This window comes from Piliocolobus tephrosceles, chromosome 10 (genome assembly GCF_002776525.5).
Source record: "Piliocolobus tephrosceles isolate RC106 chromosome 10, ASM277652v3, whole genome shotgun sequence".
Classification (NCBI taxonomy): Eukaryota; Metazoa; Chordata; class Mammalia; order Primates; family Cercopithecidae; genus Piliocolobus; species Piliocolobus tephrosceles.
In genome coordinates this window covers 31,694,639-31,721,849 of record NC_045443.1, presented here as the reverse complement: position 1 = coordinate 31,721,849, position 27,211 = coordinate 31,694,639, and the positions used below count along the sequence as shown (strand labels likewise).

At 42.0% G+C, this 27,211-nt stretch overlaps 2 protein-coding genes across 10 annotated transcripts in view; one reads left to right on the top strand and one right to left on the bottom strand.

Moving 5' to 3' along the window:
- Positions 1-5,478, top strand: part of AMN1 (antagonist of mitotic exit network 1 homolog) — a 62,154-nt gene extending 56,676 nt beyond the window's left edge. For 2 of the 6 annotated variants that reach the window (XM_023208961.3, XM_023208964.3), the window contains one exon: positions 4,236-5,473. In XM_023208961.3, coding sequence (XP_023064729.2) covers positions 4,236-4,309 — 74 coding nt within the window. In that variant the 3' untranslated portion in view covers positions 4,310-5,473. Of the gene's footprint in view, positions 1-4,235 lie in introns of all 6 variants that reach the window. The other 4 variants (XM_023208963.3, XM_023208962.3, XM_023208966.3 and 1 more) reach the window with 3 other exon arrangements.
- Positions 3,513-20,129, bottom strand: ETFBKMT (electron transfer flavoprotein subunit beta lysine methyltransferase). Of its 4 annotated transcripts, none has more exons than XM_026457078.1 (4): positions 20,003-20,129; positions 17,048-17,476; positions 10,046-10,176; positions 3,513-8,929 (listed from the first exon to the last, which is right to left on the bottom strand). In XM_026457078.1, the coding sequence occupies exons 2-4, from the start codon at positions 17,359-17,361 to the stop codon at positions 8,586-8,588; spliced, it is 789 nt and encodes a 262-aa protein (XP_026312863.1). In that variant the 5' UTR covers positions 17,362-17,476; positions 20,003-20,129; the 3' UTR covers positions 3,513-8,585. The 4 variants fall into 4 exon arrangements, with proteins under 4 accessions (XP_026312863.1, XP_023064739.1, XP_023064737.1 ...); XM_023208971.2 differs by having other exon boundaries at positions 20,014-20,129; XM_023208969.2 differs by having other exon boundaries at positions 19,958-20,123.
- Between the last annotated feature and the right edge of the window lie 7,082 nt (positions 20,130-27,211).

Below are 27,211 nucleotides of genomic sequence, written 5' to 3'. Positions count from 1 at the left end.
GGGTCTCTGTCACCCAGGCTGGAATGCAGTGATGCCATCTCAGCTCACTGCAGCCTTGACCACCAGGGTTCAAGCAATTCTCCCACCTTAGTCCTCCAAGTAGCTGGGACAACAGGTGCACACTACCACTTCTGGCTAATTTTTGTATTTTTAGTAGAGATGGGGTTTCACCATGTTGCCCAGGCTGGTCTTAAATTCCAGCCTGGAGTTTAAGCTCCAGCCTTGAGCTCAAGCGATCCGCCTGCCTTGGCCTCCCAAAGTGCTGAGATTACAGGTGTTAGCCAACCTGCCAGGCCCCATCTTACTGATTTCTGCAAACAATAAAAAGCCAGCTTGTATTTTGATATGAATTTCACTGAATCTGTAGGTAATTTGGGAAATATTGCTATCTTAATAATATTAAGTCTTTTGGTCTGCATTTTTTTATTTAGATCTTTAATTTCTTTCAATAATGGCCTATAGTTTTCAGAGTATAAGTTTTTCACTTTCATTCGATGTATTCCTAAGTATTCTATTATTTTTGATGGCAACATAAATGGAATTACTTTCTAGTTCATTTTTGGATTATTCATTGTTGGTATATAGAAATACATTTGATTTTTATATATTGTTCTTGTACCTTGCTGAACTCATTTATTCTGTTTTTTTAGTGAATTCCTTGGGATATTGTATACACAATATAACATCATCTACAAATAGTTTTAGTTCTTCCTTCCAACCTGAATGCCTTTTCTTTTTCTTGCCTAATTTCCATGGCTAGAACCTCTGATACAATGTTGGATAGAAATGGCAAGAGTGGACATCCTGGTGGGGCACGGTGGCTCACGCCTGTAATCCCAGCACTTTGGGAGGCCAAGGCGGGTGGATCAGGTCTCAAACTGCTGAGGTCAGGAGTTGAGACCAGCCTGGCCAGCATGGTGCAACCCCGTCTCCACTGAAAGTACAAAAAATTAACTGGGCGTGGTTGAGGGCGCCTGTAATCCCAGCTACTCGGAAGGCTGAGGCAGGAGAATCACTTGAACCTGGGAGCCAGAGGTTGCAGTGAACCAAGCACATCCTTGAACTCCAGCCTGGGCAACAAGAATGAGACTGTCTCAAAAACAAAAGAGTGGATATCCTTGTCTTGATCCTAGGGAGAAAACATTTAATTTTTCACTATTAGCTATAGGTTTTTCTTGTTTGTTTTTGAGACAGGGTCTTGCTCTGTTGCTCAGGCTGGCGTGCAGTGGCGTGAACACACTCACTGCAACCTCTGTCTCCCAGGCTCAAGCAGACCCTCCTGCCTCCGCCCCCTGAGTGACTGGGACTACAGGCATGCGCCAGCACACTCAGCTAATTTTTAAATTTCTTTTGCAGAGACAGGGTCTCACTATATTTCCCAGGCTGGTCTTGAACTCCTGGGCTCAAGTGATCCTCCCGCCTTGGCCTTCCAAAATGCTGGGATTACAGGCATAAGCCGCTGCACCCTGCCAGCTATGGGTTTTTCATAGATGCCCTTTATCAGGTTGAGGAAGTCATCTTCTATTCCTAGTTGGTTGAATGAGCATTGGTTTTTGTCAACTGGTGTTTTGTTTTGTTTTGTTTTGTTTCGTTTTGTTTTGTTTTGTGAGACTGAGTCTTGCTGTGTTGTCTAAGCTGGAGTGCAGTGGCAGCATCTCAGTTCACTGCAACCTCTGCCTCCTGGATTCAAGCGATTCCCCTGCCTCAGCCTCCTGAGTAGCTGGGATTACAGACACCCACCACCATGCCTGGCTAATTTATTTTTTGTATTTTTAGTAGAGACGGGGTTTTCCCATCTTAGCCAGGCTGGTCTTGAACTCCTGAGCTCAGGTGATCAGCCTCCCGAAGTGCTGGGATTCCAGGCGTGAGCCACCGCACCCAGCCAAATGGTGTTTGTCTATTGAGATGATCATGTGGTTTTAGTTCTTCGTTCCATTAGAATGGTGTAGGTGGTAAGCTGAATGAATAATGCTCTCACCCACCCAATGATATCCATGTTCTAATGCCCAAAATGTGAGTATGTTATGTTACATAAAGTTGCCAATGGAATTAAAAGTTGCTAATCAGTTGATTTTTAAGTAGGAAGATCATCCTGGATTATCTATGTAGGCCCAATATAATCATAAGGGTGCTTAAAAGTAGAAGGACAGAGAAGGACCATAGAGATGGCAGCTTGAGAAGGACTATGCCCAATGATGCCCACTTTTTTTTTTTTTTAAGACAGAGTCTCACTCTGTCACCTAGGCTGGAGTACAATGGCGTGGTCTCGGCTCACTGCAACCTCCGCCTCCCTAGTTCAAGTGATTCTTCCACCTCAGCCTCCCGAGTAGCTGGGACTACAGGCACGTGCCAGGATGCTTAGCTAATTTTTTTTATTTTTAGTAGAGATGGGGTTTCACTATGTTGGCCAGGCTGGTCTTGAACTCCTGACCTCATGATATGCCTGCCTCAGCCTCCCAAAGTGCTGGGATTACAGGCATGAGCCACCACACCCAGCCCAATGTTGTTCACTTTAAATAAGCAGGAAGGAATGCAAGGAATGTGGTAGTTTCTAGAAGCTAGAAAAGTAAAGGAAGTAGATTCTCCTGTAGAGCCTCCAAAAAAAAAAGATAAAACTTGCCTCTAAAAAGTAATGCAGACCTGCCCACACCTGATTTTAGCCCAGTGAGACCCATTTTGGAATTCTGACCTTCAAAACTGTACAATAACAAATTTGTTGCTTTGAGCCACTAACTTTGTGGTAATTTGTTACAGCAGCAATAGGACATTAACACAGTATATCATACTCATTGATTTTCAGATGTTAAACTAACCTTGCATTCCTATGATAAATCTCAGTTGGTCATGGTATGTAATCGTTTCTTCTAGTGGCTGGATTTGGTGTGCTGGTGTTTTGTTGAGCATTTTTTAGTCTATATTAATAAAAGATCCTTGTCTGCAGTTTGCTTTTTATGTGATGTCTTTGTCTGGCTTTGGTATCAGGGTAACACTGGCCTCACAGAAAGAGTTGGAAAGTGTTTCCCCCCTCTTCTATAGCCACCCAGCTTTGTCATGGTTGCCATTTATATGGTATGTCTTTCCATTCTTTTACTTTCAACATAATCTGAACCTATCTCTGATTTAGATTTCCTCTACAATAACCAATAATATTTTTATGACCATGAATAAAACTGCATTTATCTTACTAGCTACTTTTTTTAAAAAATGGAATTGTAAACCTTTGTTTTCCCAATGATAATAACTTTTCATTTCTATACACTCTGTGGTTCTCTTACTGGCAATAAACCTTGGTATTTTTGCTTAATTTTGTTTAACTTAAAATAAAATTTTGTCACTGTATGTGTTGGGCCCATCTTTTTTTTTTTTTTCCTACTGGTCTGTGAAATCTGTCTAGGAACCACCAAATTACAGGATTTCCAAGACTGGGTTAGAGATAGGTTGTATATAAAACATAAGTTGTAGCTATGGAAACAAGTCTGTTAAACTTATGAGTAATATTTAAACTAACAAAATTTTATCAGTATTTTTGCTTTAATTCAGATTTTTTAAAGACATCCTAAAACTAGGATGGAAACCATATCAAAATCATGACTGTACATTGTGAAAAACTGAACACATCTAAATGTCCAATAATATAGATCGGTTAAATTACAGTGTATTTATATAATGGTTATCTATTTTAAATCATATTTTATAATAGTATTATACAGACATGGAAAAATGTTCAACTACAGGTCAACTTGTCACGTTCTGGTGACTACTACCTCCTCTAACCCTTTGGGTGTGTTGCAGCTTCCCAAGGTGGTTTATTGGCTTTCTTTAATCCTACTTTTTTGGTAAATATTCCCTTAATTAAATGCTGTTCAGTCACTCCACTTTAGTGAATCATCTATTTCCAGCTAAGATCCCGAAAAAAGTTATTAACCATTAACACAGGTTAATGGTGAAATTACACCATTACTCTGGTTGGTGGAATTATGATGAAATTACACAGAAAACAACAAATGCCAGTTTTTTTTTTTTTTAAACAAGTAATACTGTGATAGGTGCACTACACCTAATAATAGTAAGGGCTACCATTAATTATTAGCAAGTTAGTTGTATACTGTGCTTTATAGATCACCTCCTTTAATCCTTTAAATAACTGTGTATTAACATCATCTCCAGTTAGACATGAGGAAATATTAAACATTTATTATTGTCAATTAATATCTTGTCATTGTTTTCTTTTATAGATCATTCACGAGAAGTGTTGGAGCAATTAGTAGGCCCAAACAAACTAAAGCAAGTGACATGGACTGTTTATTGATGCTTTTTGAAGATGATCAATGCTAGGAAAGCTTATCAAAACTACTTTCCCAGGAAACCATCTATAGAGATTTGCATTCTATTTAATGTTAACACTACTTTTAATTATTTTATTGTCTTAAGTTATAACTCTCAGAGAATTAGCTAAGTCTTGGTATATACATGGTTTGTGCTTTACTCTTAAACATCTTAATAGTGCTATTATTCTATATCTGTTGGATGAGTCATTATTTTTGAAATGATAATCCTAGCATGAACTCTGATCTATGGTGTTGGATTTTGTTTTTAAAATAACTTTAAAATTAACTGTTTTCCCTTGAGATTTCCTTCTCCTATGCAGGTATTTGAGCTATTGTTATAAGCTTACCTGTAAGTATAAACCTTGGGAGAATCTAAGTAAACATATTTCTAAAAGCATAGTTACCTTCCTGTTTTCTGGCTCTTACCTTCCTGGAGTATTTAAATACCCATTTGCCAAAAGCAGACCTGAACATCAAGCCTGTTAATTCTTAAAAGAATTTAGGTATTTGTTTCACTGAAATGAAGTGACTTATTAGCCATTCAGCGTATTAGTATTACAGAGGCTCTTCTTGCCCAGCCTCTTAGTTCATTGATTTTTATGGCTACTCTTCCCAATTACATTTTATTCATCTGTAAGCTTTCCTTCCTTAGCAAAATTGCATTCAAAAATGTGTAAAAATGAGTACATACAGAATATCACTACAGAGATTTGTATCTTCAGGTTCTATTGATTTCACATTGTGAAATAAACAGCAAAGGTCTTAGTTTTCAAGTGAAAACTTTTTGGTAATCACAAAATTACCTGACACATACCATGCTTAAACCAACCCCCAAATTTAGCATATTCATTTTGCCATGAGCCTGTCTTGTTGAGATTTTCTTAAAAGATTTCTTATTTTGCCTCTGATGTAGTGAAAAACGGGGTAAGTATGCTAACTTTCTTGTGTATGTTGGGGGGTACTTATTCAGCTCCATTTCTTGTCCTTACTATTGCTTTATAAATGTGATATGTTTATAGTGTGGCTATATATGTTGCCACTGCAAAGGTGGCATATATGTATATATGTGCAAAAAGGGTAAGGCCTGTTCTATCTATGAAATTTTTCTAAAGATGAATTCAATAAAATTTAATACAGAATATTTAACCAAGTCAATCGTATTTTCCCCTTTTTGCAGAAACCAGTTTCGATCTAAGTTGTGAGCTTCTTTGGGTCTATGAAGGATTTATCTTCCTAAAACAGTTGGCACTTTTATTTTCCTCCTTTTTTATGTTGCTAGTTGTATTAATTATTTCTCACCACTCTGTTTAAAATATCTGTACCCCATCTAGTACCCAGTATTCCCTATCACCCTTACCTCTTTTTCTCCTTACTACCTATCACCATCTGATGCCTGTTTTACTTTTCATTTGTTCATTATGTCTCCCTACTCTAGAATACAAATTTTCTAAGGACAAAATATTTATCTTTTTTTTTTCATTGCTGTATCCCTATATCCCTAGTGCCTAGAACAGTGCCTGGTATATAATAAGCACTCAAATATTCATTGAATAAGTAAATATGGAAAGAAATAAAGGAGGAAAGAAAGAAACACCCAGTAATACCCAGCCTGGCCAATGTAGCAAGACTCCGTGTCTACAAAAAATACAAAATAAAAAAACTAGCCAGGCATCATGGTGGTGCATGCCTGCGGTCCTAGCTACTAAGGAAGCTGAGGTGGGAGGATTACCTGAGCCTGGAAAGTCGAGGCTGCAGTGAGCATGGTCACATCGCGGAACTCCAGCCTGGATGAGAGAGCAAGACCCTGTCTAAAAACAAAACAAAACAAAAAACTCAACAACAACAACAACAAAAATTTCCAGTCTCTAGTCTGATTTATATGTTCTAATATAAAGAGATTGGAAGTCATCATTCCCATCCTCACAATAAGAATAAAGCTGAATAAACTGAAAAATCAACAACACTTAGATCCATTATAGAATTAAGGTTAAAGAGAAAATGCCTCACAAATTAGAAATGCAAATACAAAGAACCACAGCTTACAGGGAGCAGAAGCCTTTTGCTGGAGCCAGTACCAGTAGGAACATTTATGCTATAATTCCTGAGTTGCTGGAGGCTCCATGTGGATGGACTTAAGAATCAAAAGCTCCAGCCTGGTGCAGTGGCTCACACTGGTAATCCCAGCACTTTGGGAGGCTGAGGCGGATGGATCACCTCAGGTCAGGAGTTCGAGACCAGCCTGGCCAACATGGTGAAGCTCTATCTTTACTAAAAATATAAAAATTAGCTGGGCATGGTGGTGCATGCCTGTAATCCCAGCTGGGCGTGGTGATGCATGCCTCTAATCCCAGCTACTTGGGAGGCTGAGGCAGGAGAATCACTTTAACCCAGGAGGCAGAGGTTGCAGTGAGCCAAGATCGTGCCATTGCACTCCAGCTTAGGCAATAAGAGTGAGACTCTGTCTCAAAAAAAAAAAAAAAAATCAAATGCTCCAGGAATCTGTCCATAACCGTTATCTCACCAGGTGTGGCAACCCTGCCATCACTCTGAACCTACACTGCTTCTGGGAGCTGCCTAAATTGTTCTTTGCTCAATTAAACTTTGTTAAATTAAACCAACTCAAGGGGGCCCACTCCTAGGGGAGACACCACACTTTCATAGTTTTTACCTCCAGGATACCTACCAGGTTCTCAGGGTGAGGATCAGAGAAAAATCCCTTCTTCTGGTACGAGGATGGGGAAAGTAATCATTTTGAAATATGCCCAAGCATTCAATTCCAGCTCTCAAGGGAAACTATTTTACCAGAGCCTAGCTGACCTGGGGGAAAGGAAGTACCCAGCTCCAGCCTCCTCTAGCCTTCCTGTCTCACCAAAGGGACAAAAGAAAAGCTGAAAGCACTTGTGAAGGTCACAGCAGGAGCACAGGCTGACTTAACTGACTGAGACTTAATCACAGAACTATAGAACATACCTTCTCCCATACTTTATCACATCAATTAGGCTACTGTATAATAACAGGGAATTACAGGTGAAAAAAACTGCAAGCTTCATACTCTATATAAGAAGGAATCTCTAGGGAAACTCAAAGATAACAGGGGAGACAATAGCAAGGACACTAGAGGAAAATTTAGCCTATAATAGCTACACTACAGCAAACAATAGCCCTACCCAGATTTTAAAACCTCATGCTACCTTAGTTTACCTGCTTATTTATCCAATACATCATGTCTAGCTATCAACAAAAAATTACAAGGCATGCTAAAAGACAAAAAAACGGTCTGGAAAGACAAGCATCAAAACCAGACTCAGATATGGTAGACATTTTAGAATTATCAGATCATAAATTTAAAGTAACTGATTAACAAGCAAAAGGCTCTAATGTGAAAAGCATACAACATGCAAGAATGATGGGTGACATAAGCAGAGATAGAAGCTATAAGAAAAAATCAAAAGGAAGTGATAGAAATAAAAAACATTGTCAGGCTGGTGTGGTGGCTCACACCTGTAATCCCAGCACTTTAGGAGGCCAAGGCGGGTGGATCACCTGAAGTCAGGAGTTTGAGACTGGCCTGGCCAACATGGCAAAACCCAGTCTCTACTAAAAATACAAAAATGAGCAATCCCAGCTACTCCGGAGGCTGAGACAGGACAATCGCTTGAATGTGGGAGGCGGAGGCTACAGTGAGCCGAGATATGCGCCACTGCACTCCAGCCTGGGCAACAGAGCGAGACTCCATCTCAAAAAAAAAAAAAAAAAAAAGCCCAGAGTTCAAGGCTGCAGTGCCCAATGTGTAAGCCTCTGAATAGCCATTGCATTCCAGCCTGAGAGCAGAGACTCTGTCTCTAAAAAAAGAAAAAATATATATATTCTTCTACATTTTGTTTTGTTTGTTTAATTAAAAGTTATATCACAGTTCTTCTCAACTACAGAAACAGATCCGGCTACAATGTTTAATTCCTCTGCATTACTTAAATTAAATGCTGCCACCAGTGAGTATGGCATTGTATAATCATATTTTTTCAGTGGTTAAAATAGAAAAAAAATGCAGATAGAGATGTGTATAATTGGCATGCATAGAAATACAGAACCAGTTACATGACAAAAGTAAGCAAAACTCTAAACCTTCATATTTTAAAAACAAGATTTGCCATTTAACAAGAATTACATTCATTAAACTGGAGAGTATCTCCTATAGAGAAAACTTTTAGAGTCAGATCCAAACATTACTATATTCATACTTGGAAGCACTAAGACAACTCAAGGCTGAAAATCCCACACTGTGCTTGTTGTCAGTCCACTGTTTTCCTGCCTAGTAGGCTCCAAAAGTGAATATTCTACCACTTTGTGCAGGTGATGCTGAATGCTGTGTCCACTGAACTGGGGCCGCCCAGGGTCACCAATCAGTACTCGAGTTCTATAGGTCCAGAAGCACTTCTTCAGCCACTGATGAAGACTGTCTGCAAGGTTTTCATCATAAAACATATCGCCAAGAACAACAAGGTCCCACTTATCTTGTTCCAAATTCAAAATGTTTTGGATTAAAATAGGAAAAGGATTCAGTCGGTTCAATTCACAATTTAGTGTAATAGCCATTCCTGCGACTTAAAAAAAAAAAAAAAAAAAACACAAAATGAATTGGTATATGCTAGGCTGTTATAATTCCCTGTTGATTAAATAATTTAGAAGATCTGCTAACAATATATTTTTCTTCCTTTTTGTTGAAAGTTGTTGTTTAAAGTAAAGAAGTATAAAGGTTATCTCAATATAAGCTATACCACAATTTCCAAATACATGACTGGATATCCTGAAAACAAAACAAACAATTCAAAACACCTAGAAATGATGGGAATTTTAGGAATATTTGCTGATTTCATTAACCAAAATATTTTGTTTTTTTACTGTGAACAGGGAAACAAGCCTTGGCCTTGATTGAGCATGGCAATAAATTAGAACTGAGGCCCCTTGGCTGGGCGCAGTGGCTCACGCCTGTAATCCCAGCACTTTGAGAGGCCAAGGCAGGCGGATCACCTGAGGTCAGGAGTTTGAGACCAGCCTGGCTAACATGGTGAAACCCTGTCTCTAATAAAAATACAAACATTAGCTGGACGTGGTGGTGCATGCCTGTAATCCCAGCTACTCGGGAGGCTGAGGCAGGAGAATCACTTGAACCCAGGAGGTGGAGGTCGCAGTGAGGCGAGACCATGCCACTGCACTCCAGCCTGGGCAACAGAGTGAGGCTCTGTATCCAAAAAAAAAAAAAAAAAAAAAGAACTGAGACTCCTTTATAAAATCAAGGTTTTCAAAGACTATATTCTCAGTGAAAGGGTAGACCAGAAGAAAATCAGATCAAATAAAAACTTACCTGTCTCAGCCTGTGTTCTAATGGAATAAAAATCACCCTCAAAGACAGGCCAACACTCACTTCGGTTTGGGGTCAAATAAACACTATTTACTTATTTCAGGAAATTCCTAACCCATAAATTAACATAAGTGCTCCCTCCAGGATGTCTGGCAGACACAAATCCTCTTGGGAAAAATGTACCATCTACTCTGACCTCAGGGGATTCCTACAGATAACGTCCCAGTGCACACAGATTCACAATGTCTGATCACAAAATACATATGACGACAAGCTACCACACTGAGCATGTGTACATATTTATTCTAGAGAAGAAAAAAAAGATGAGCCTTAAATATTTTAAAATATGAATCCTTACTAGGGTCTATGTCATTGGCCAAGATCCTTGATGCCCCGCTCATCTTAGCAGCAATAGCTGTTGCTCCACAACCACTCCCAAGATCTAATACAGATTTTCCTCTGACAACATCAGGATTATCCAAAAGATACCTAAATTAAAAAGAAAGGAGAAACATAAAGAGATGAGGAAAAATAAGTGTTGGGAACAGGCCCTCCAAAATCTGGCCATAAACTGGCCCCAAAACTGGCCATAAACAAAATCTCTGCAGCACTGTGACATGTTCATGATGGCTATAACGCCCACACTGGAAGGTTGTGGGTTTCCGGAATGAGGGCAAGGAACACCTGGCCCAACCAGGGCAGAAAACCGCTTAAAAGCTTTCTTAAACCACAAACAATAGCATGAGTGATCTGTGCCTTAAGGACATGCTCCTGCTGCAGATAGCTAGCCCAACCCATCCCTTTATTTCAGACCATCCCTTCATTTCCCATAAGGGATACCTTTAGTTAATCTAATATCTACAGAAACAATGCTAATGACTGGCTTGCTGTTAATAAATACATGGGTAAATCTCTGTTTGGGGCTCTCAGCTCTAAGGCTGTGAGACCCCTGATTTCCCACGTCACACCTCTATATTCCTCTGTGTGTGTCTTTAATTCCTCTAGCGCCACTGGGTTAGGGTCTCCCCAACCCAGCTGGTCTCGGCAAATAAGAGGTATCCAAAAAAAGAAAAGGAAAAGAAAGAAAAGACATGTCCTTAGGTTGACTGGACAAAAGAAATAGTGAAACGTAGCAGAAGAACTTGGTCCAACCTTGGCAAGTTTGGTCTGACTAGAGTGACACAAAAAGTCCATCTCCAGAGCTGGGCAGAGGTGGCAGAAGAAAGGACCTAGTCATTTGGTATTTCTCTTCAGCAGGTATGAAGCACAGTACCACACAACTGACTAATCATGCTATTCAAGTCAATTTTTTTCAAAAAAAAGTTGTAGGCTGGGCACGGTGGCTCATGCCTGTAATCCCAGCCCTTTGGGAGACCACAGCAGGCAGATCACTTGAGGGCAGGAATTCGAGACCAACCTGGCCAACATGGCAAAATCTCATCTCTACTAAAAATCCAAAAATTAGCTCGGCATGGTGGTGTGTGCCTATAGTCCCAGCTACTCAGGAGGTTCAGGCAGGAGAATCACTTGAACCCAGGAGGCGGAGGTTGCAGTGAGCTGAGATTATGCCACTGTGCTCCAGCCTGGGCAACAGAGCAAGACTCTATCTCAAAATTAAAAAAAAAAAAAAATACAAAAATTAGCGAAGGGTGGTGGCGGGTGCCTGTAATCTCAGCTACTCAGGAGGCTGAGGCAGAATTGCTTGAACCAGGGAAGCAGAGTTTGCAGTGAGCCAAGATTGCACCACTGCACCCCAGCCTGGGTGACACAGTGAGACTGTTTAACCATCCTGGCTAACACGGTGAAACCCCGTCTCTACCAAAAATGCAAAATAATTAGCCAGGTGTGGTGGCGGGTGCCTGTAGTCCCAGCTACTTGGGAGGCTGAGGCAGGAGAATGGCGTGAACCCGGGAGGCAGAGCTCACAGTGAGCCAAGATGGCACCACTGCACTCCAGCCTGGATGACAGAGCGAAACTCTGTCTCAAAAAGAAAAAGAAAAAGAAAAAGAAAAAGAAAGTCTCTAGACCCACAAAACTCATGTCAAAAGGAAAGTTAAGCCTGGAGGCCAAGTTAGGGAACACTGTCCTTTTCTCATGAATAGATAGCTGTTACTTCACAACCTTGTGTCAAAGCGCTATACATTAGCCAGACCCCTACAAAAGGAAAAGGTCAGGGATCTCCAGATGACTGCCCTCACAAATTGCTCATAAATTCTTTGCAGACCCCTAAACCTTTCGAGATGTATCTCCTCCCATAAACAAAAACAAATCAACTCTAACTTTAGTCTGCTACCTACGTCTAACTCCTTGTCCACAAAACTAAAGTGTTAAACTTCATACTAACAATGTCCATTACAAGCTTATCTTCCTGGGTACAGAATAAAAACAGGATAAGTCTAGGTGCAGTGGCTCACACCTGTAATCTCAACACTTTGGGAGGCTGAAGTGGGGAGGACCACTTGGGCCCAAGAGTTCGAGACCAGCCTGAGCAACATAATGAGACCCCGTCTCTACAAAAAGTACAAAAATTAGTTGCTTATGGTACCACATGCCTGTGGTCACAACTACTTGGGAGGCTGAGATGGGAGGATCACTTGTGCCCAGGAGGTCAAGGCTGTAGTGAAAAAAGATTGCACCACGGCACTCCGGTCTGGGTGACATAGTGAGACCCTGTCTCAAGAAAAACAGGATGAGAGCAATCATTCCTTCACCTACCCTGAGACATCTACGAAATTAACTCTTCCTTACTCCCTATTTTCGAATGTTCACCTTATGTAGAGCATAGATTTACTGGGCACTGACTAAAATCTCACAAGGATGTAATCATTTGCCTCACTGCCTAGCCCACCATTTCTACATGCCTTTTCCTCTTTAAAGAAATGTATAGCCAGGCACAGTGGCTCATGCCTGTAATCCCAGCACTTTGGGAGGCTGAGCAGGTGGATCACCTGAGGTCAGGAGTTTGAGACTAGCCTGGCCAACATGGTGAAATCCCATCTCTACTAAAAATACAAAAACTAGCCAGGTATGGTGGTGGGCGCCTGTAATCCCAGCTACTCGGGAGGCTGAGGCAGGAGAATTGCTTGAATCCAGGAGGCAGAGGTTGCAGTGAGTGGAGATCAAGCCATTGCACTCCAGCCTGGGTGACAGAGCGAGACTCCGTCTCAAAAAAAAAAAGAAAGAAAGAAAGAAAAGAAATGTATAAATGTCTGGGCGAGGTGGCTCACGCCTGTAATCCCAGCACTTTAGGAGGCCGAGGTGGGTGGATCACCTGAGGTCAGGAGTTTAAAACCAGCCTGGCCAACATGGTGAAACCCCATCTCTACTAAAAATACTAAATTAGCCAGCTGCGGTGATGCATGCCTGTAATCCCAGCTACTCGGGAGGCTGAGGCAGCAGAATCGTTTGAACCTGGGAGGGGGAAGGCTGCAGTCTGCCGAGATTGTGCCATTGCATTCCAGCCTGGGCAACAAAAGCAAAACTCCATCTCAAACAACAGAAAAAAAGAAAGAAAGAAAGAAATGTATAAATACTGTACCTCCTAAAAACCTCTTGGAAGAGCACAGGCCACAAACTTCTCTGTGACTTGTACTTTTCTTGGGCTTAACAAACCTTGGCTGGTTAAGACTCATGCCTCAGTCTCTCATTTGGGCTGACAAAGTATTGAATACTTAGTACGTTCCAGAAACTACCAAGCACCAGGAATTAAGACTGACAAAATACTGCTAAAACAAAGACTAAAATTAAGTAAACTCAATCCAAGAGTCACTGTCTCCTCTAGACTAAATCATAGAGTGACTTTCCTGCTGCCTGCATTGTAGTATAATGACCTCTCTGGTAAAACCCAAAGTCCAGTTCAGCCAAGGAATTTGGACTGGGGCTAAATAGTTACCAAACAAGTGAAGATGGATGGGGAAACACTGAAATAACAAATTTCAGCTGACTCTTGATCTTAGGATTGGAGTAATAAGGAACAGTGGGTACTACTGAGGCAGGAGAATGGCAGAGGAAGTCGGGGTGAAGGGCACCCATTGGACATAGGCTAGCTGAAGCAATACCAAAAGCAAAACATATAAGATAGCAGAAATAGGACATATGAAATAAGAGAGTAAGCACTAATAAGGGAGTAAGCAATGAGTTGGAACATGCAAGATAAGGAAAATAAGTTGAAAGGGCTTGCAGTAGCAATTTGGTTACAAGAAATAAAAGATAAGCAATTTTGTCGGGAAAGATAAAATACTGTTAAGAAAGGATGCACAATTAGCTTATGAGAAATAAAGTGCGGTTTAGGCACAATGAGGGAAAGGCAAGGATGAGCAATTCACTTCTGAAAAATAAAGTAAGGTTAAGCAAGTGAGGAAAAAGCATATAAAAGGCCATGAAATGTAACAAACCAGGGCTGATACCACTCGCGGGTCAGCCTGATCCACTGCTGATCGCATTGTGCTTAACAAATTGTTTGCTGCTTTGCTACTTGTATGTGTGTCACGTCCAATTCTTTGTTCATGGCACCAAGAACCTGGGACTTGACAACATCTACCAGTAAAACTATGGCAAAGTAAAGGTATACATGCCCTGTCTAAATAGCTGCTACCGCCAGGCACGGTGGCTCATGCCTATAATCCCAGCACTTTGGGAGGACAAGGCCGGCGGATTACTTGAGGTCAGGAGTTCAAGACCAGCCTGGCCAACATGGTGAAACCCTGTCTCTAATAAAAATACAAAATTAGTTCAGGCGCGTTGGTTCACGCCTATAATCCCAACACTTTGGGAGGCCGAGGAGGGTGGATCACAAGGTCAGGAGTTCAAAACCAGCCTGATCAACATGGTGAAACCCTGTCTCTACTAAAAATACAAAAATTAGCCTGGCATGGTGGCACGAGCCTGTAGTCCCAGCTACTTGAGAGGCTGAGGCAGGGGAATCACTTCAACCAGGGAGGCGGAGGTTGCAATGAGCCGAGATCACACCACTGCACTCCAGCCCAGATGACAGAGCGAGACTCCGTCTCAAAAAAAAAAAAAAAAAAATACAAAATTATTCAGTGGGTGCCTATAATCTCAGTTACTTGAGAGGCCAAGGCCGGAGGATCACTCGAACCTGGGAGGTGTAGGTTGTAGTAGGCTGAGATTGCACCATTGCACTGCAACCTGGACAACAGAGTAAGACTCCATCTCTAAATAAATAAATAAATAGGCTGGGTGCAGTAGCTCACACCTGTAATCCCAGCACTTTGGGAAGCTGAGGTCAGGAATTTGAGATCAGCCTGGCCAACATGGTGAAACCCCGTCTCTACTAAAAATACTAAAAGTAGCCAGGTGTGGTGGAGGGCACCTGTAATCCCAGCTACTCGGGAGATTGAGGCAGAAGAATTGCTTGAACCTGGAGTGGTTCAAGTGGAGGTTGCAGTGAGCTGAGATCACGCCACTGCACTCCAGCCTGGATGATGAGAACAAAACTCCGTCTCTAAATAAGTAAATAAATAGCTGCTACCCATCTTCAGCTCACCGTTGCCACACAGAATCCCTGTTTACCAGGTATCCTTGTTTTTTAAAGCAAATCGATTTTTACATGAAATCTCGCCAGTTTTAAATATCAGCAAATAATTTTTTTGAAGTTTATAAGTACAGCTCAAACAAAACACACCTATGGGTCACCAATTTATGACATCTAACTCAGTCTCTGATGATTTTATTTCAAGTTGATAGTCACTTTAATAGACATCACTTAAGATGTCAGCATTCTAAAACTATGATGTAACTAAATAAAGCTTGAAAATCTAGCAACACAACAATCAGAAAATTGGCATTATTTTGTACCAGCTGGAAAGCTTTCCAGTCCTTGGAATTTCCAACCAAAAGCTCTATGTTTGCATTTACACACTTTACTTAAAACTACATTTAACACTAATTATGTAGGCTATACCATTCCTGTGAAACAGAAGTCCTTATCACCTTTTTTGTTTCACAGCTTTAGAACCACAGGGCATAAACAGATGAAATCATTTACCAATCCTATAACAAAGACTAGATCAAAATGCAAAAAGCTCTTGCCTTTATTTCATCAGCTGTGTTTCAATAAGAAGTGTAGTGTGGCTATGTGAGAAAATGCCCTAAGACCTCTGCAATATGGAGAGTTAGAAGATGGGGAGGGGGGATTAAAACGCAGATTCAAGTCCTACATTTTCAACAAGCCTCTAGAGAAGAGGGATTTTTTTTCCTCACTCTATCGCCACGTTGGCCAGGCTGGTCTTGAACTCCTGATCTCAAGTGATCTGCCGGCCTCGGCCTCCCAAAGTACTGAGATTACAGGCATGAGCCACTGAGACTTTTATTCTGTCTTTTAAAAATAGATACAGGGTCTCATTCTATTACCCAGGCTGGAGTGCAATGGTGCAATCACAGCTCACTGTAACCTAGAAATCCTGGGTTCATGTGATCCTCCCACCTCAGCCTCCTGAGTTGCTAAGATTACAGGCACAAGATACCACACCTGGCTAATTAAAAAAAAAAACTTTTTTTTTGTAGAGACAGGGGTATCACTATGTTGCCTAGGCTGGTCTCGAACTCTTGACCTCAAGCTGTCCTCCTGCACTGGCTTCCTAAAGCACTGGGATTACAGGCACTGCACCCAATAGAAGAGGGAATCTTTGAGCACCCCACTCACTCACAGCTCCTGTTTTATGGGAAAAGAAGCAACTCTGGAGGGAATGTGAGGTTTATGGAGCAACATTCACTGAATTAAAGGAGAGCTGAAGGACTGGGTATTTAGCTTCCATCTAAAAACTCGGCAATGGTCATGCGCTATGAACCATGAACCTCCTAACAGATGAGATTTCTGGATCACTTATGGCTATCCAGGGTCCTGACAGCTGACTCTAGGATTTCTCTTGGGGAGACAGCTACTTGGGAAAATAGCTTGATAAGCTTGGGTTACAAGGGAAAATTATGCAACAAGGCAACCAAAAAATATGGCTAACTAAGGTCAGGCTCAGAGGCCTACGTCTGTAATACCAGGACTTGGGGAGGTTGAGGAGGCCAGGAGTTTAAGACCAGCCTGGACAACATAGCAAGATCCTGTCTCTACCAAAAAAAAAAAAAAAGAAAGAAAGAAAGAAGAAAAAACAAGAAGACTTTTGAGTTTTGCTGGTTTCTGTTTTGTTTTGTTTTTAAAGACAGGCCAGGCGGGAGTGCAGTGGCAGGATCACAGCTTACTATACAGTCTCAGCCTCCCAAAGTACGGAGACTACAGGCATGAGCCACCACGCCCAGACTTGCTATGGTTTTTTGTAGAGGCTGGAGTTGGATGGGACTGAAAAGAGCAAAGATCTGTACCGCCTTAAAGGGTTCAATAGGGTAATACCTAGACAGGGCTTGGCCTCCTGGCCAGTAGATTGCCCAGTAAGGATCACTGTAGGGCCACAGGTCAGCTCTCTCCCACCAGAATTTGCATCTCGGGGTCAAAAGCCGCAACTGGATTTCAGGGGTGAGGCTACCACTGCTGGTGACTTCAGTGTTCTCCTCCAGGAAAGCCTTTATCTCAGGATCCAAAAAGCTTCCAGCTCCCCTCCAGGGACACCGGCCACAGGGAAACAAGAGAAGACCACTGCTTCGCACAGCCTGCAAGAGGAGACCACAGCGATTCCTGGGTGCTTTCCAACCTAGACTCAAAGCCATCAGGCCTTTCCCCAAACACAGGTTCTATCAATGTTCTGTTGATAATGGCTGCTTCTCAAGGAGAATGAACAAGGGTGTGTCTCCCAACTTGATCTCAACTGGAACCTCTGAGTCTCTGGGGGGGAAAAAAAAGTAATACTGAGAATTCCAAGGAAGAACATTTCCAGATCCTATTACATAATAAGAAAATATTGGCCGGGGACGGTGGCTCACGCCTATAATCCCGGCACTTTGGGAGGCCAAGGTGGGAGGATCACCTGAGGTCAGGAGTTCAAGACCAGCTGGTCATCATGGTGAAACCCTGTCTCTACTAAAAATACAAAAAATTAGCCAGGCATGGTGGCGGGTGCCTGTAATTCCACTACTTGAGAATTGCTTGAACCCGTGAGGCAGAGGTTGCAGTGAGCTGAGATCGCACCATTATACTTCAGCCTGGGCAACAAGAGCAAAACTCCGTGTCAAAGAAAAAAAAAAGGAAAATATTACAGTGTAAGCTCTGTATCTGATGACTCACATGTGCAAGTTCATTTCAGATGAAAGCTTTGGTGCATCAATTGCGAAAATCCAATCTTTTTAAATGATACCTCTTCACAAGAGAATCCTTTTAGTAATTTAACACAACAAATACACAAGCATTTGATTTTGAAAGAATCCTCAAGAAAATGCCTCTTACAGGAAATCAGGCATATAGTCATCCCTCAGTATCCTCAGGGGATTGGTTCCAGTATCCCTTGCTTCCAGGGTACCACAGAAGATACTCAAGTCCCTTATATAAAATGGCATATTTGCATGTAAACTAAGCATATGCTGTGGTATACTAGGCATATGCTGTGGTATACTTTAAATCATCTCTGGACGACTCATAATAATACAACGTAAATGCTATGTAAATAGTTACACTGTATTTTTGTGTTATTTTTATTGCTGTAATTTTACATTGCTATATTGTTATCTTGTGGGCCAACTGTACAACTTCTTTCAGAAATTTAACAAAGTAGGCATGCTTGGTAACTGTGAACAAAATAACAGAAGTCTTCTGTCTTCAGGAAGCTTATTATTCCAGTGGTGGGATAAAGTAGTCAACAGGGCAAACACAGTTTTTGCCTTCGTGAAGTCTAGCCAAGAGCTGGGGGGTTAATGAATTTATAATTTTCTGTGGGCAGAGATATATTAATACAAATTATATTGACTACTCTATTTCACTAAAGATTGTCATATCAGAAGACAATGCAATCAAGACTCACGTTTTTTTCCTTTAAAAATACTGTATTGATTTAATTGTAATAAAAGAACATCAACTCCTAGATCTCTTTCTGTAAAAGCATCTGATGGTTCGATTTTACCAAGCCTAAACTGAAAAGATTTGCTCCAATAGAAAAACACCTGTGCAACTGATCACTAAGACGTTTTATACACACACACACACACACACACGCTGATAAGAATAAATGAGAATGAGGAACAACAACTTAAACACAACTTATGCACCCAGTTGTTTGGAGACCTCGGATCTCTTCTGCATAAATGTTTTAAATGGTCTTAAATCTACTAAAGTATTTAAATTAGGGATCAAAAATCCAAATCCCTACAAGGGTCTGGACATCATAAATGAGTGATGCAGGCTGGCTGTAAAATAACAGAGGGGCTGTGGCAAGCTGGAGACTGTTTTCAAACAGTTCAAAAGGGCCAGGCAGGAACATGCTGCCAGACCCCTCCGATTTCTCAAAATCATCGAAAAAAATCTAGATATTGACACATTCGCTTCCACTTTTTTTTTTTTTTTTTTTTGAGACAAGAGTTTCTGTCGCCCAGGCTGGAGTGCAGTGGTGCGATCTCGGCTAACTGCAACCTCCGACTCCCACGTTCAAGCGATTCTCCTATCTCAGCCTCCCGAGTCCTGGGATTACGGGGCGTGCCACCATGCCCGTCTAATTTTTGTATTGTGTGTGTGTGTGTGTGTGTGTGTGTGTGTAGAGACGAGGTTTCGCCATGTTGGCCAGACTGGTCTGGAACTCCTGACCTCAAGCGATCCGCCTGCCTCCGCCTCCCAAAGTGCTGGGATTACAGGCGCGAGCCACCACGCCCGGCCAGCTTCCGCTTTTAAACAACAGCAACTCATTTAAATATCAAAACACAGGGCAGCCCAAAATGCATGTCAGGTCATACATAGCCTGTGAACTCAGCGTAGACTTCCAGTGGGTATTAGTTACCCCACATCAGTGTCCTGGGATCGCAGAGGTCTCTCAGGGCCTGGTCTCCCATTAGACTAATTTTGATAAGCAGTACTAGGCTGTCACTTGAATCACACAATGCAGCCTAAAGTTTAAAGGTAACGCAGAGCAAATAGAGATTATTTGGGATTTGGACCCCATGTCCTTTAGACCGGCGCTTCCCTCTCCCGTCCCAGCACCGATGACGCATGGGTTATGACGTATGTGACTGTGGGGGCCACTGGGTATTTCTCTTAATGAGAAGGAGAGCTGACGGGATCAAAAGGGTTACGTTCCAGAAACTGTAGACGACTGCGTCATTTTCCTCCAGAGGCGGGGTGGAGTCGATCTTAAAGGGGCAGGCAGCGTCCTCCCGGTCTCCTTACCTAGCTTTGCTGACACCGCCCTCTGAAGTAAAGCACAGGGCTCACCTGTCACTCACCCTGGCGACTCTTCCTGCGCATGCTTTACATTTTCTGGGTCCCGCTACCAAAACCGAGCCCAGCGCGAGCTGCTGGCTGTGGCCGGGATGTGGGCGGGACGGACGGCGGACCCTCGCGGCCCCGCCCTTTTTCCCAGCAGCGCTTTCTTTCTCCTCCACTTTCTTAAAGGGCCAGAAGCGCGAAACCAAAGGGCGCCCTGACCTCGCCTGGAAAATAAGAGAACGTTAAATCTGTGTGCAATGTTTGTAGAATTTTGATTTCTAAAATTTCATTCTGAAACTATGTATGCAACACCTACTATGTACCAGTCGCACTTCCAGGCACGGGACATAGAGTGGTGAGCAAAATAGACCCAGTATATTAAAAAAAAAAAAAAAAAAGACACAGTATAAGCCCTTTGTGCTGCCTACATTCAACTGCGATTACATCATAATGAATGTCCTTTCTTTTCTAACAATTCATAAATTCACTGTCAATTTATTTGCAGCCTATATCACTTGAGTCTGGATCTACATATATCCACCTTTCAACTGGACCCACATCCCACTGGACCCTCAACTCAACACTCAAAGTTAACTCACCATCTCACCTAACAACAATTAAAACCTGCTCTGGCGTGCTAGGGGGGGAAAAATGGTCCAAAACTAAGAAACAGGAAAATTGTGTTTCTGCATCTTAGTTTGCAGTTTGAGAAATACACTGGCACCTGCCTGTTCAAAATTAGAATTTGTCACTGGGGTTCTCTGCTCCTGCCATGGGTGTAACAGCTTTCTGTCTTTCCATGTAAACTGGAATCTTTAGGAACTACTACAAGGAAAGGAAACTTTGTGCTTCCAGTCAACAGCCCCAGATGCAGCCTTATCATTTCTTTCTTAGTTGAATGGCGTACTTGCGATATTCTTGTTGATAAGCTACACACCTTGCATTTCATAGTATTCTGCCATAGATTTCCTATGTAATAACTGATATAATGTGTTTATGACCTGCATTCATCCATTTATGAGCTGCTTTTTTCTTAATTAGTTGCTGATGTAAACTCGTTTTCTCAAGTATAATAACTTTTCATTACCACACACTCTCCGATTCTCCTGCGAATAGTGAACCTTGATCCATGTTCAAGATCAATTTGTATAAGAAATATTGTTTTTAACCAGCTTCTGTGTTCTATCCCAATTAGTAGTTTGAACATCCCAGTCACTGCCCAAGAAACCAGAATGAACAGGCTGACCTAACATTTCTACAAAAAAGAGTTCCTGGTAAAAAGTTTGGTAGCCATCACTGAAGATGCATTTAATAATGTTTGGATAACTCATTCAAAACTTGCAACTTGGTTGAAGGGACTGCAACATGCCTTTCCTGTTCCATAATGGTTTTAAAACTGGGCCAGTTCTTTCTGTCCCTCCTGCCATTGCCTTAGTTTGGCATTATAATGGCTTGCCTGGGTTCCTATAACTTGTCTTTCTCTAATTCTGCCTTCCTTAAGACTATTCTTTTTTTTTTTTTTTTTTTTTTGCTTTGTTTTTTTATGGTTTCTCCCTCTGTCGCCCAGGCTGGAGTGATCTCGGCTCACTGCAACCTCCGCCCCTGGGTTCAAGCCATTCTCCTGCCTCAGCTTCCCCACTAGCTGGGATTATAGGCGTGCACCACCACGCCCTGCTAATTTCTGTATTTTTAGTAGAGATGGGTTTTCACCATGTTGGTCAGGCTGGTGTCGAACTTTTGACCTAGTGATCCGCCCACCTCTGCCTCCCAAAGTCCTGGGATTACAGGTGTGAACCACCGTGACTGGCCAAGACTATTCTTTATATTGCAGCTTAAATGATTTTTTTTTCTGAGGCTTAGATTCCATAGTCTAGAAAAGGCCTACCCTTCCCAGATAAAGCATGAAAAACAGGAACATAGGGATTTTCTTTCTGTTGTTTGCTGTTGATGCGCTGTCATTTCTTAATAGAAAGGACCGTCTAGATTTTAACAAAATTGACCCACATACATCCAAGCAGACTTGTGAACTGATAACAATTTGAGCTGTTGTCTATCCTCACGATTTTTTTACTTTAACTACCTGCCCTACATTTTTGTTTACAAAGCCAGTTCTCTAATAATTGGTCCCTCCTGCAGGTGCAAGTAAAAAGTTTTACCCAACTTTGTCTCTATGGGGTTTTTGGTTTTTCAACAAGTTATTCAATTACACTTATTAGCTGTATGGTCTTGGACACATTACTAAACCTTCTTGATAATCAGTTTCTTCATCTGTAAAACAGTGATGGTAATAATGATGTTTTAGGAAGATTTAATGAGATAAAAGCACACCGTGTTTAGCCCAGTTCCTGGCATGTAGTAAATGCTTGCTAAGTGTGCTATTACAGTGATGATCGTTATTAGAAACACAGAGATTGATGAGCAGCAGATTGGGTTTTCAGTTAAAGCTGAGAGGATCAGACTTGAAGTTTAGAAAAATGTTTTATGCTGCAGGTTGCAAAGAGTTTAGAGTAGGGGCAAGACTGAAGACAAGGAAACCGCCATTGGAGGATATTATGGTAATCCAAGCAAACAATAACAGAGGCAGAACTAAGGTAACTGCAACAGGGATGGAAAGAATTGGAACATCTGAAAATGATTAAGGATGAGCTATTAGCAGGACTTGGAGACTAATTAAATATACGCGTTTAACCATAATGCTAGCCAACCTCAGGGCAAGATGGTTTCTCTTGCTCCACTCGACTGGCCTGTGCTGTTCAACAGCAGGCTATCTGTGTTCTTCCTTGCCTAAAACCCGCTCTAGCTCCCCAGACCTTCACTGGTACAGCTGGAATCCTGACTACAGCTTTCCAGGCCCATGCTAATCAGTCCTGACTTAACCTATCCTGCCTCTTTTCAATACGCTCTTCTCCCCCTCTGCTGCAATTTGTTTTCCTCCCACAGCACCTTGTTCTCTCATCCCTAGGCCTTGTTGAAGACAGAAAGCTGCCACTGCCTCCCACCCCTAACTGCTCCTCACTGTCCAAACCACCTACTCGTCCTTCAGAACTCAGCTCAAGGTTAAGGTCCTCTGAAAAGCCTTCCCCAACACGTCAGCCTACACACTAATCTTCCTATTTTCTTAGCTTCCTATGGGCATGTTCAACAAGAATATCAAGCAGAACTGTCACTGTCTGTCTAGACTTGAAAGCAGACTATCTCATTCTTCTTTTAGCCTCTAGCACAGACACTCAATAAACTCTGTTAAATGAAAGAAAAGGCAAATACGTGAGTAAAATAACCAACATTACATATCAGTATCTCATTTTACAAATTTACTTTTAACAGCTTTATTGAGGTATATTTGACATAGTTTCACATTGGCAACTTTGCATGTTTACAGAGTACAATCTAATGTCCTGACATATGTTTTGTCGACCCAAAGGAGAGACTGAGGCAAGAATCTCAATCAATCCAGGTTTACTGAGCCAGAGCTTAAAGGTGTGCCCAGGAAAACCCCGAGTCACAGAAACATCAGTCTGTGGCCTGTGCTCCTTGGGAAAGGTTTCAGGAGATTCAATATTTACACATTTCTTTAAGAGAAAAGACACGCAGGAAAAGGGAGATAGGCAGTGAGGCAAATTATGACATTCTTGTGAGATTTTAATTAGTGCCCAGTAAATCTATGCTACACATGAGATAAAGGCAAACATTCAAAAATAGGGAGTAAAGGAAGAATTCATTATTCAGACTTCTCAGGATAGGTAGAAGAATAATGGATCTCATCTTTGTTTTTCACTTGGGAAGATAAGGCTTATAATTGACACTATCAGTGTGAAATTTACCAGACTTTAGGTTCCTGGACAAGGAGTTAGACTTAAGTGCAGACTTAAAGTGACAGTTGACATGTCCTTATTTATGGGAGGATTTATTATACACCTTGAAAAGTTTAGGAGCCAGGAAAGAATTTTCTTATGAGCAATTTGTGAGGGCAGTCATCTGGAAATACCTGAGACCTTTTCCTTTTGTAGGGATCTGGCTAATGTATAGCACTTTGACACAAGGTTGCGAAGTAAGCAGGCTTAACTTTCCCTTTGGCACAAGTTTGGGGGTTTTGAGACTTTTTATGCTCCTTTACAGTATATACTCATGAAGCCATCACCAAAATCAAGATAGTGAACATATTCAGTGCTCCTGTATAATTGCTCCCTCCAGTTCTTCCCCCACTTTTTTTTAAACCTTTTTGTTCTGTTTTTTGTTTGTTTGTTTTTTTCATGAGACAGAATCTCACTCTGTTGCCCAGGCTGGAGTGCAGTGGCGCAATCCTGGCTCACTGTAACCTTCTCCTCCCGGGTTCAAGCAATTCTCATGCCTCAGCCTCCTGAGTAGCTGGGATTACAGGCGCGCACCACCACACCTGGCTAATTTTTGTATTTTTAGTAGAGACAGCGTTTCACCACATTAGTCAGGCTGGTCTCAAACTCCTGACCTCAAGTGATCTGCCTGCCTCGGCCTCCCAAACTGCTGGGTTTACAGATGTGAGCCACGGCACCCATCCAGTCCTTCTCCCTTCTTCAGTCCTTTACAACCATTCTTGGCTTTCTGTCACTATAGATTGCTTTGTTTTTTCTAGATTTTCATATGCATGCAATTGTATAGAGTTTATATACTGTTTTTATCTTATTTCTTTTACTAGTAATTATTTGTATTCATCCATGTTTCCTGCATCAATAATTCACTCCTTTATATTACTAAGTAGTGTTTCATTGTATGTATAGATAAGCTCCCATGTTTATCCATTTACCTGTTGATGGACATTTGAGTTTTCTTTCTTTTACTATTATAAATAAAGTTGTTTTGAACATTTGTGTCCAAGTCTTTGTATAGCCTTATGCTTTCTTTCCTTTGCGTAAATACCTAGGAGTGCAATGGCTAGATCATATGGTAGGTGTATGATTAACTGCAAACTTTTTCTAAAATGGTTGTGCCTGCTGGGCACCGTGGCTCATGCCTGTAATCCCAGCACTTTGGAAGGCCAAGGTGGGAGGACCACTGGAGGTCAGGAGTTCGAGAACAGCCTGGCCAACATGGTGAAACCCCGTCTCTACTAAAAATACAAAAATTAGTCGGACATGGTGGTGTCTGCCTGTAATCCCAGTTACTCAGGAGGCTGAGACAGGAGAATCACTTGAACCCAGGAGGCAGAGGTTGCAGTGAGCCAAGATCGTGCAACTGCACTCCAGCCTGGATGACAGAGCAAGACTCTGTCTCAGAAACAACATAAAATAAAATAAAATAGTTATGTTATTTTACATTTCCACCATCATTGCATGAGATTTCCAATTGCTCCACATCCTAGCCAACACTCGCTATTATCTGTCTTCTTTCTTTTTTTTTTTTTTTTTTTGAGACGGAATTTTACTCTGTCGCCCAGGCTGGAGTGCAGTAGCACTATCTCAGCTCACTGCAACTTCTGCCTCCCAGGTTCAAGTGATTCTCCCACCTCAGCCTCCCAAATAGCTGGGATTACAGGCGCCCGCCACCACACCCAGCTAATTTTTTGTATTTTTAGTAGAGACGGGGTTTCACCATGTTGGCCAGGCTGGTCTCAAACTCCTGGCCTCAAGTGATCCACCCACTTCGGCCTCCCAAAGTGCTGCAGTTACAGGCCTGAGCCACCACACCCAGCCTCTCCCCAGACTTTTGAAGGAAGTTTGTAGTTTTGGGTTTTCTGGAGCTTCAGCTTCCTTCCAGCTTCTCTCTACCAAATTGCTCTTGCAACAAATCTATGGCACCGTGTCTGTGTAAATTTGTGTGTTTCCTTTTTTCAGTTCCTTATCTGCAGTTTGCACTTGTTGCTCCCTCAGTGAGTAACCAGGCAAACTTTTAAGCACAGGTCACTGAGTCACACCTAAACATCTGACAACTGACACTATATAAGATCAGTCGGCTACAAAAGGGAATCCTCACTCCCTGCAAAACCCAGAAATCTTCAGCTAACTAAGGCTGTGGTGCCATCTACTGATAATTTAGCTTAACATTTAGCCAACAATTTAGCTTAACAATTTAGCCAAATGTGTTTCAGCTAAAATGGTAAGAGCAAAAACAAAACTGAAACTGAAACAGAGTCATGTATAAAGAGCAAAGATTCTCACCCACAATGTTACTACACACTGGTACCTTTTTTTTTGTTTTTTGTTTTTTTTTTTGATAAGGAGTCTCGCTCTGTAGCCCAGGCTGGAGTGCAGTGGCACGATCTCGGCTCACTGCAACCTCTGCCTCCTGGGTTCAAGCGATTCTCCTGCCTCAGCCTCCTGAGCAGCTGGGACTACAGGCGCACGCCGCCACGCCCGGCTGATTTTTTTTATATTTTAGTAGAAACCGGATGTCACCGTGTTGCCCAGGCTGGTTTCGAACTCCTGAGCTCAGGCAATCTGCCGGCCTTAGCCTCCCAAAGTGCTGGGATTACAGGCTTGAGCCACCGCGCCCGGCCCTCAAAGGAATTTTTATGGCTTCCTCAAGGTAGGAATGGACACCTCAGTGAGGAGGGCAAAGCAACTCCATCCTGGATGCTAATCCATGTTGGTTTCTGATTAACCCCAGTTCCAGGAAGTATTCTAAGACTTCCAGTTTATCTGTTGTTCCTTGTGTAAGAGCACGTACTGACTGTAAATCCTGCCCTTAGGTCAAGCGGCCTTGATGTTATCCTACTTCAGTTGTTCTCCACATCCCTCCTGAATCACTCCTCTCCTGGGATATATAAGCCCTGGGTTTGAGGGGTAATGGTGCAGGGATCCACCATCTTGTCTCATGCTTCCTGAGATACAGACATGGCTTCTGTTCTAAGTCCCTAGTAAACGTTTCTTCCTAGGAAACTGGATGTGTCAGCCTCTTTCTTCTGCCTCTCAGCTTCCTCAGCTGCAGGTTTGCACAGATCCTGCCCACTGTGAAACAGTCAGCCAGCTCTTCCTGCAATGACAGTCTCTCAAGTACCTTCACCTTGAAATAATCAGTATGCCAAACTGGCATATTTGGGGGTCGCATGTCCTTAACTCTTTCGTTGCAAAGGTCTTTGAACTAACCTTCTTATCCCTCCTTGCTTCCTTTGGTCAATTCTCAACAGAAAAGCCAGAGTGATTCCTTCCTTCCTTCCTTCCTTCCCTCCTTCCTTCCTTCCTTCCTTTTCTTTCTTTTCTTTCTTTCTTTCTTCTTTCATTTTTGAGACGGAGTCTCGCTCTG

Coding starts and splice junctions, on each gene's coding strand:
- ETFBKMT (XM_026457078.1), bottom strand. CDS start 17,361: ATGGCTTTGAGTCTAGGTTGGAAAGCACCCAGGAATCGCTGTGGTCTC. Junction 10,177..17,047: donor GGAGGCCAAGCCCTGTCTAG/GTATTACCCTAT, acceptor TTTTTAATTTAG/GTATCTTTTGGATAATCCTG. Junction 8,930..10,045: donor GGCCAATGACATAGACCCTA/GTAAGGATTCAT, acceptor TTTTTTTTTAAG/TCGCAGGAATGGCTATTACA.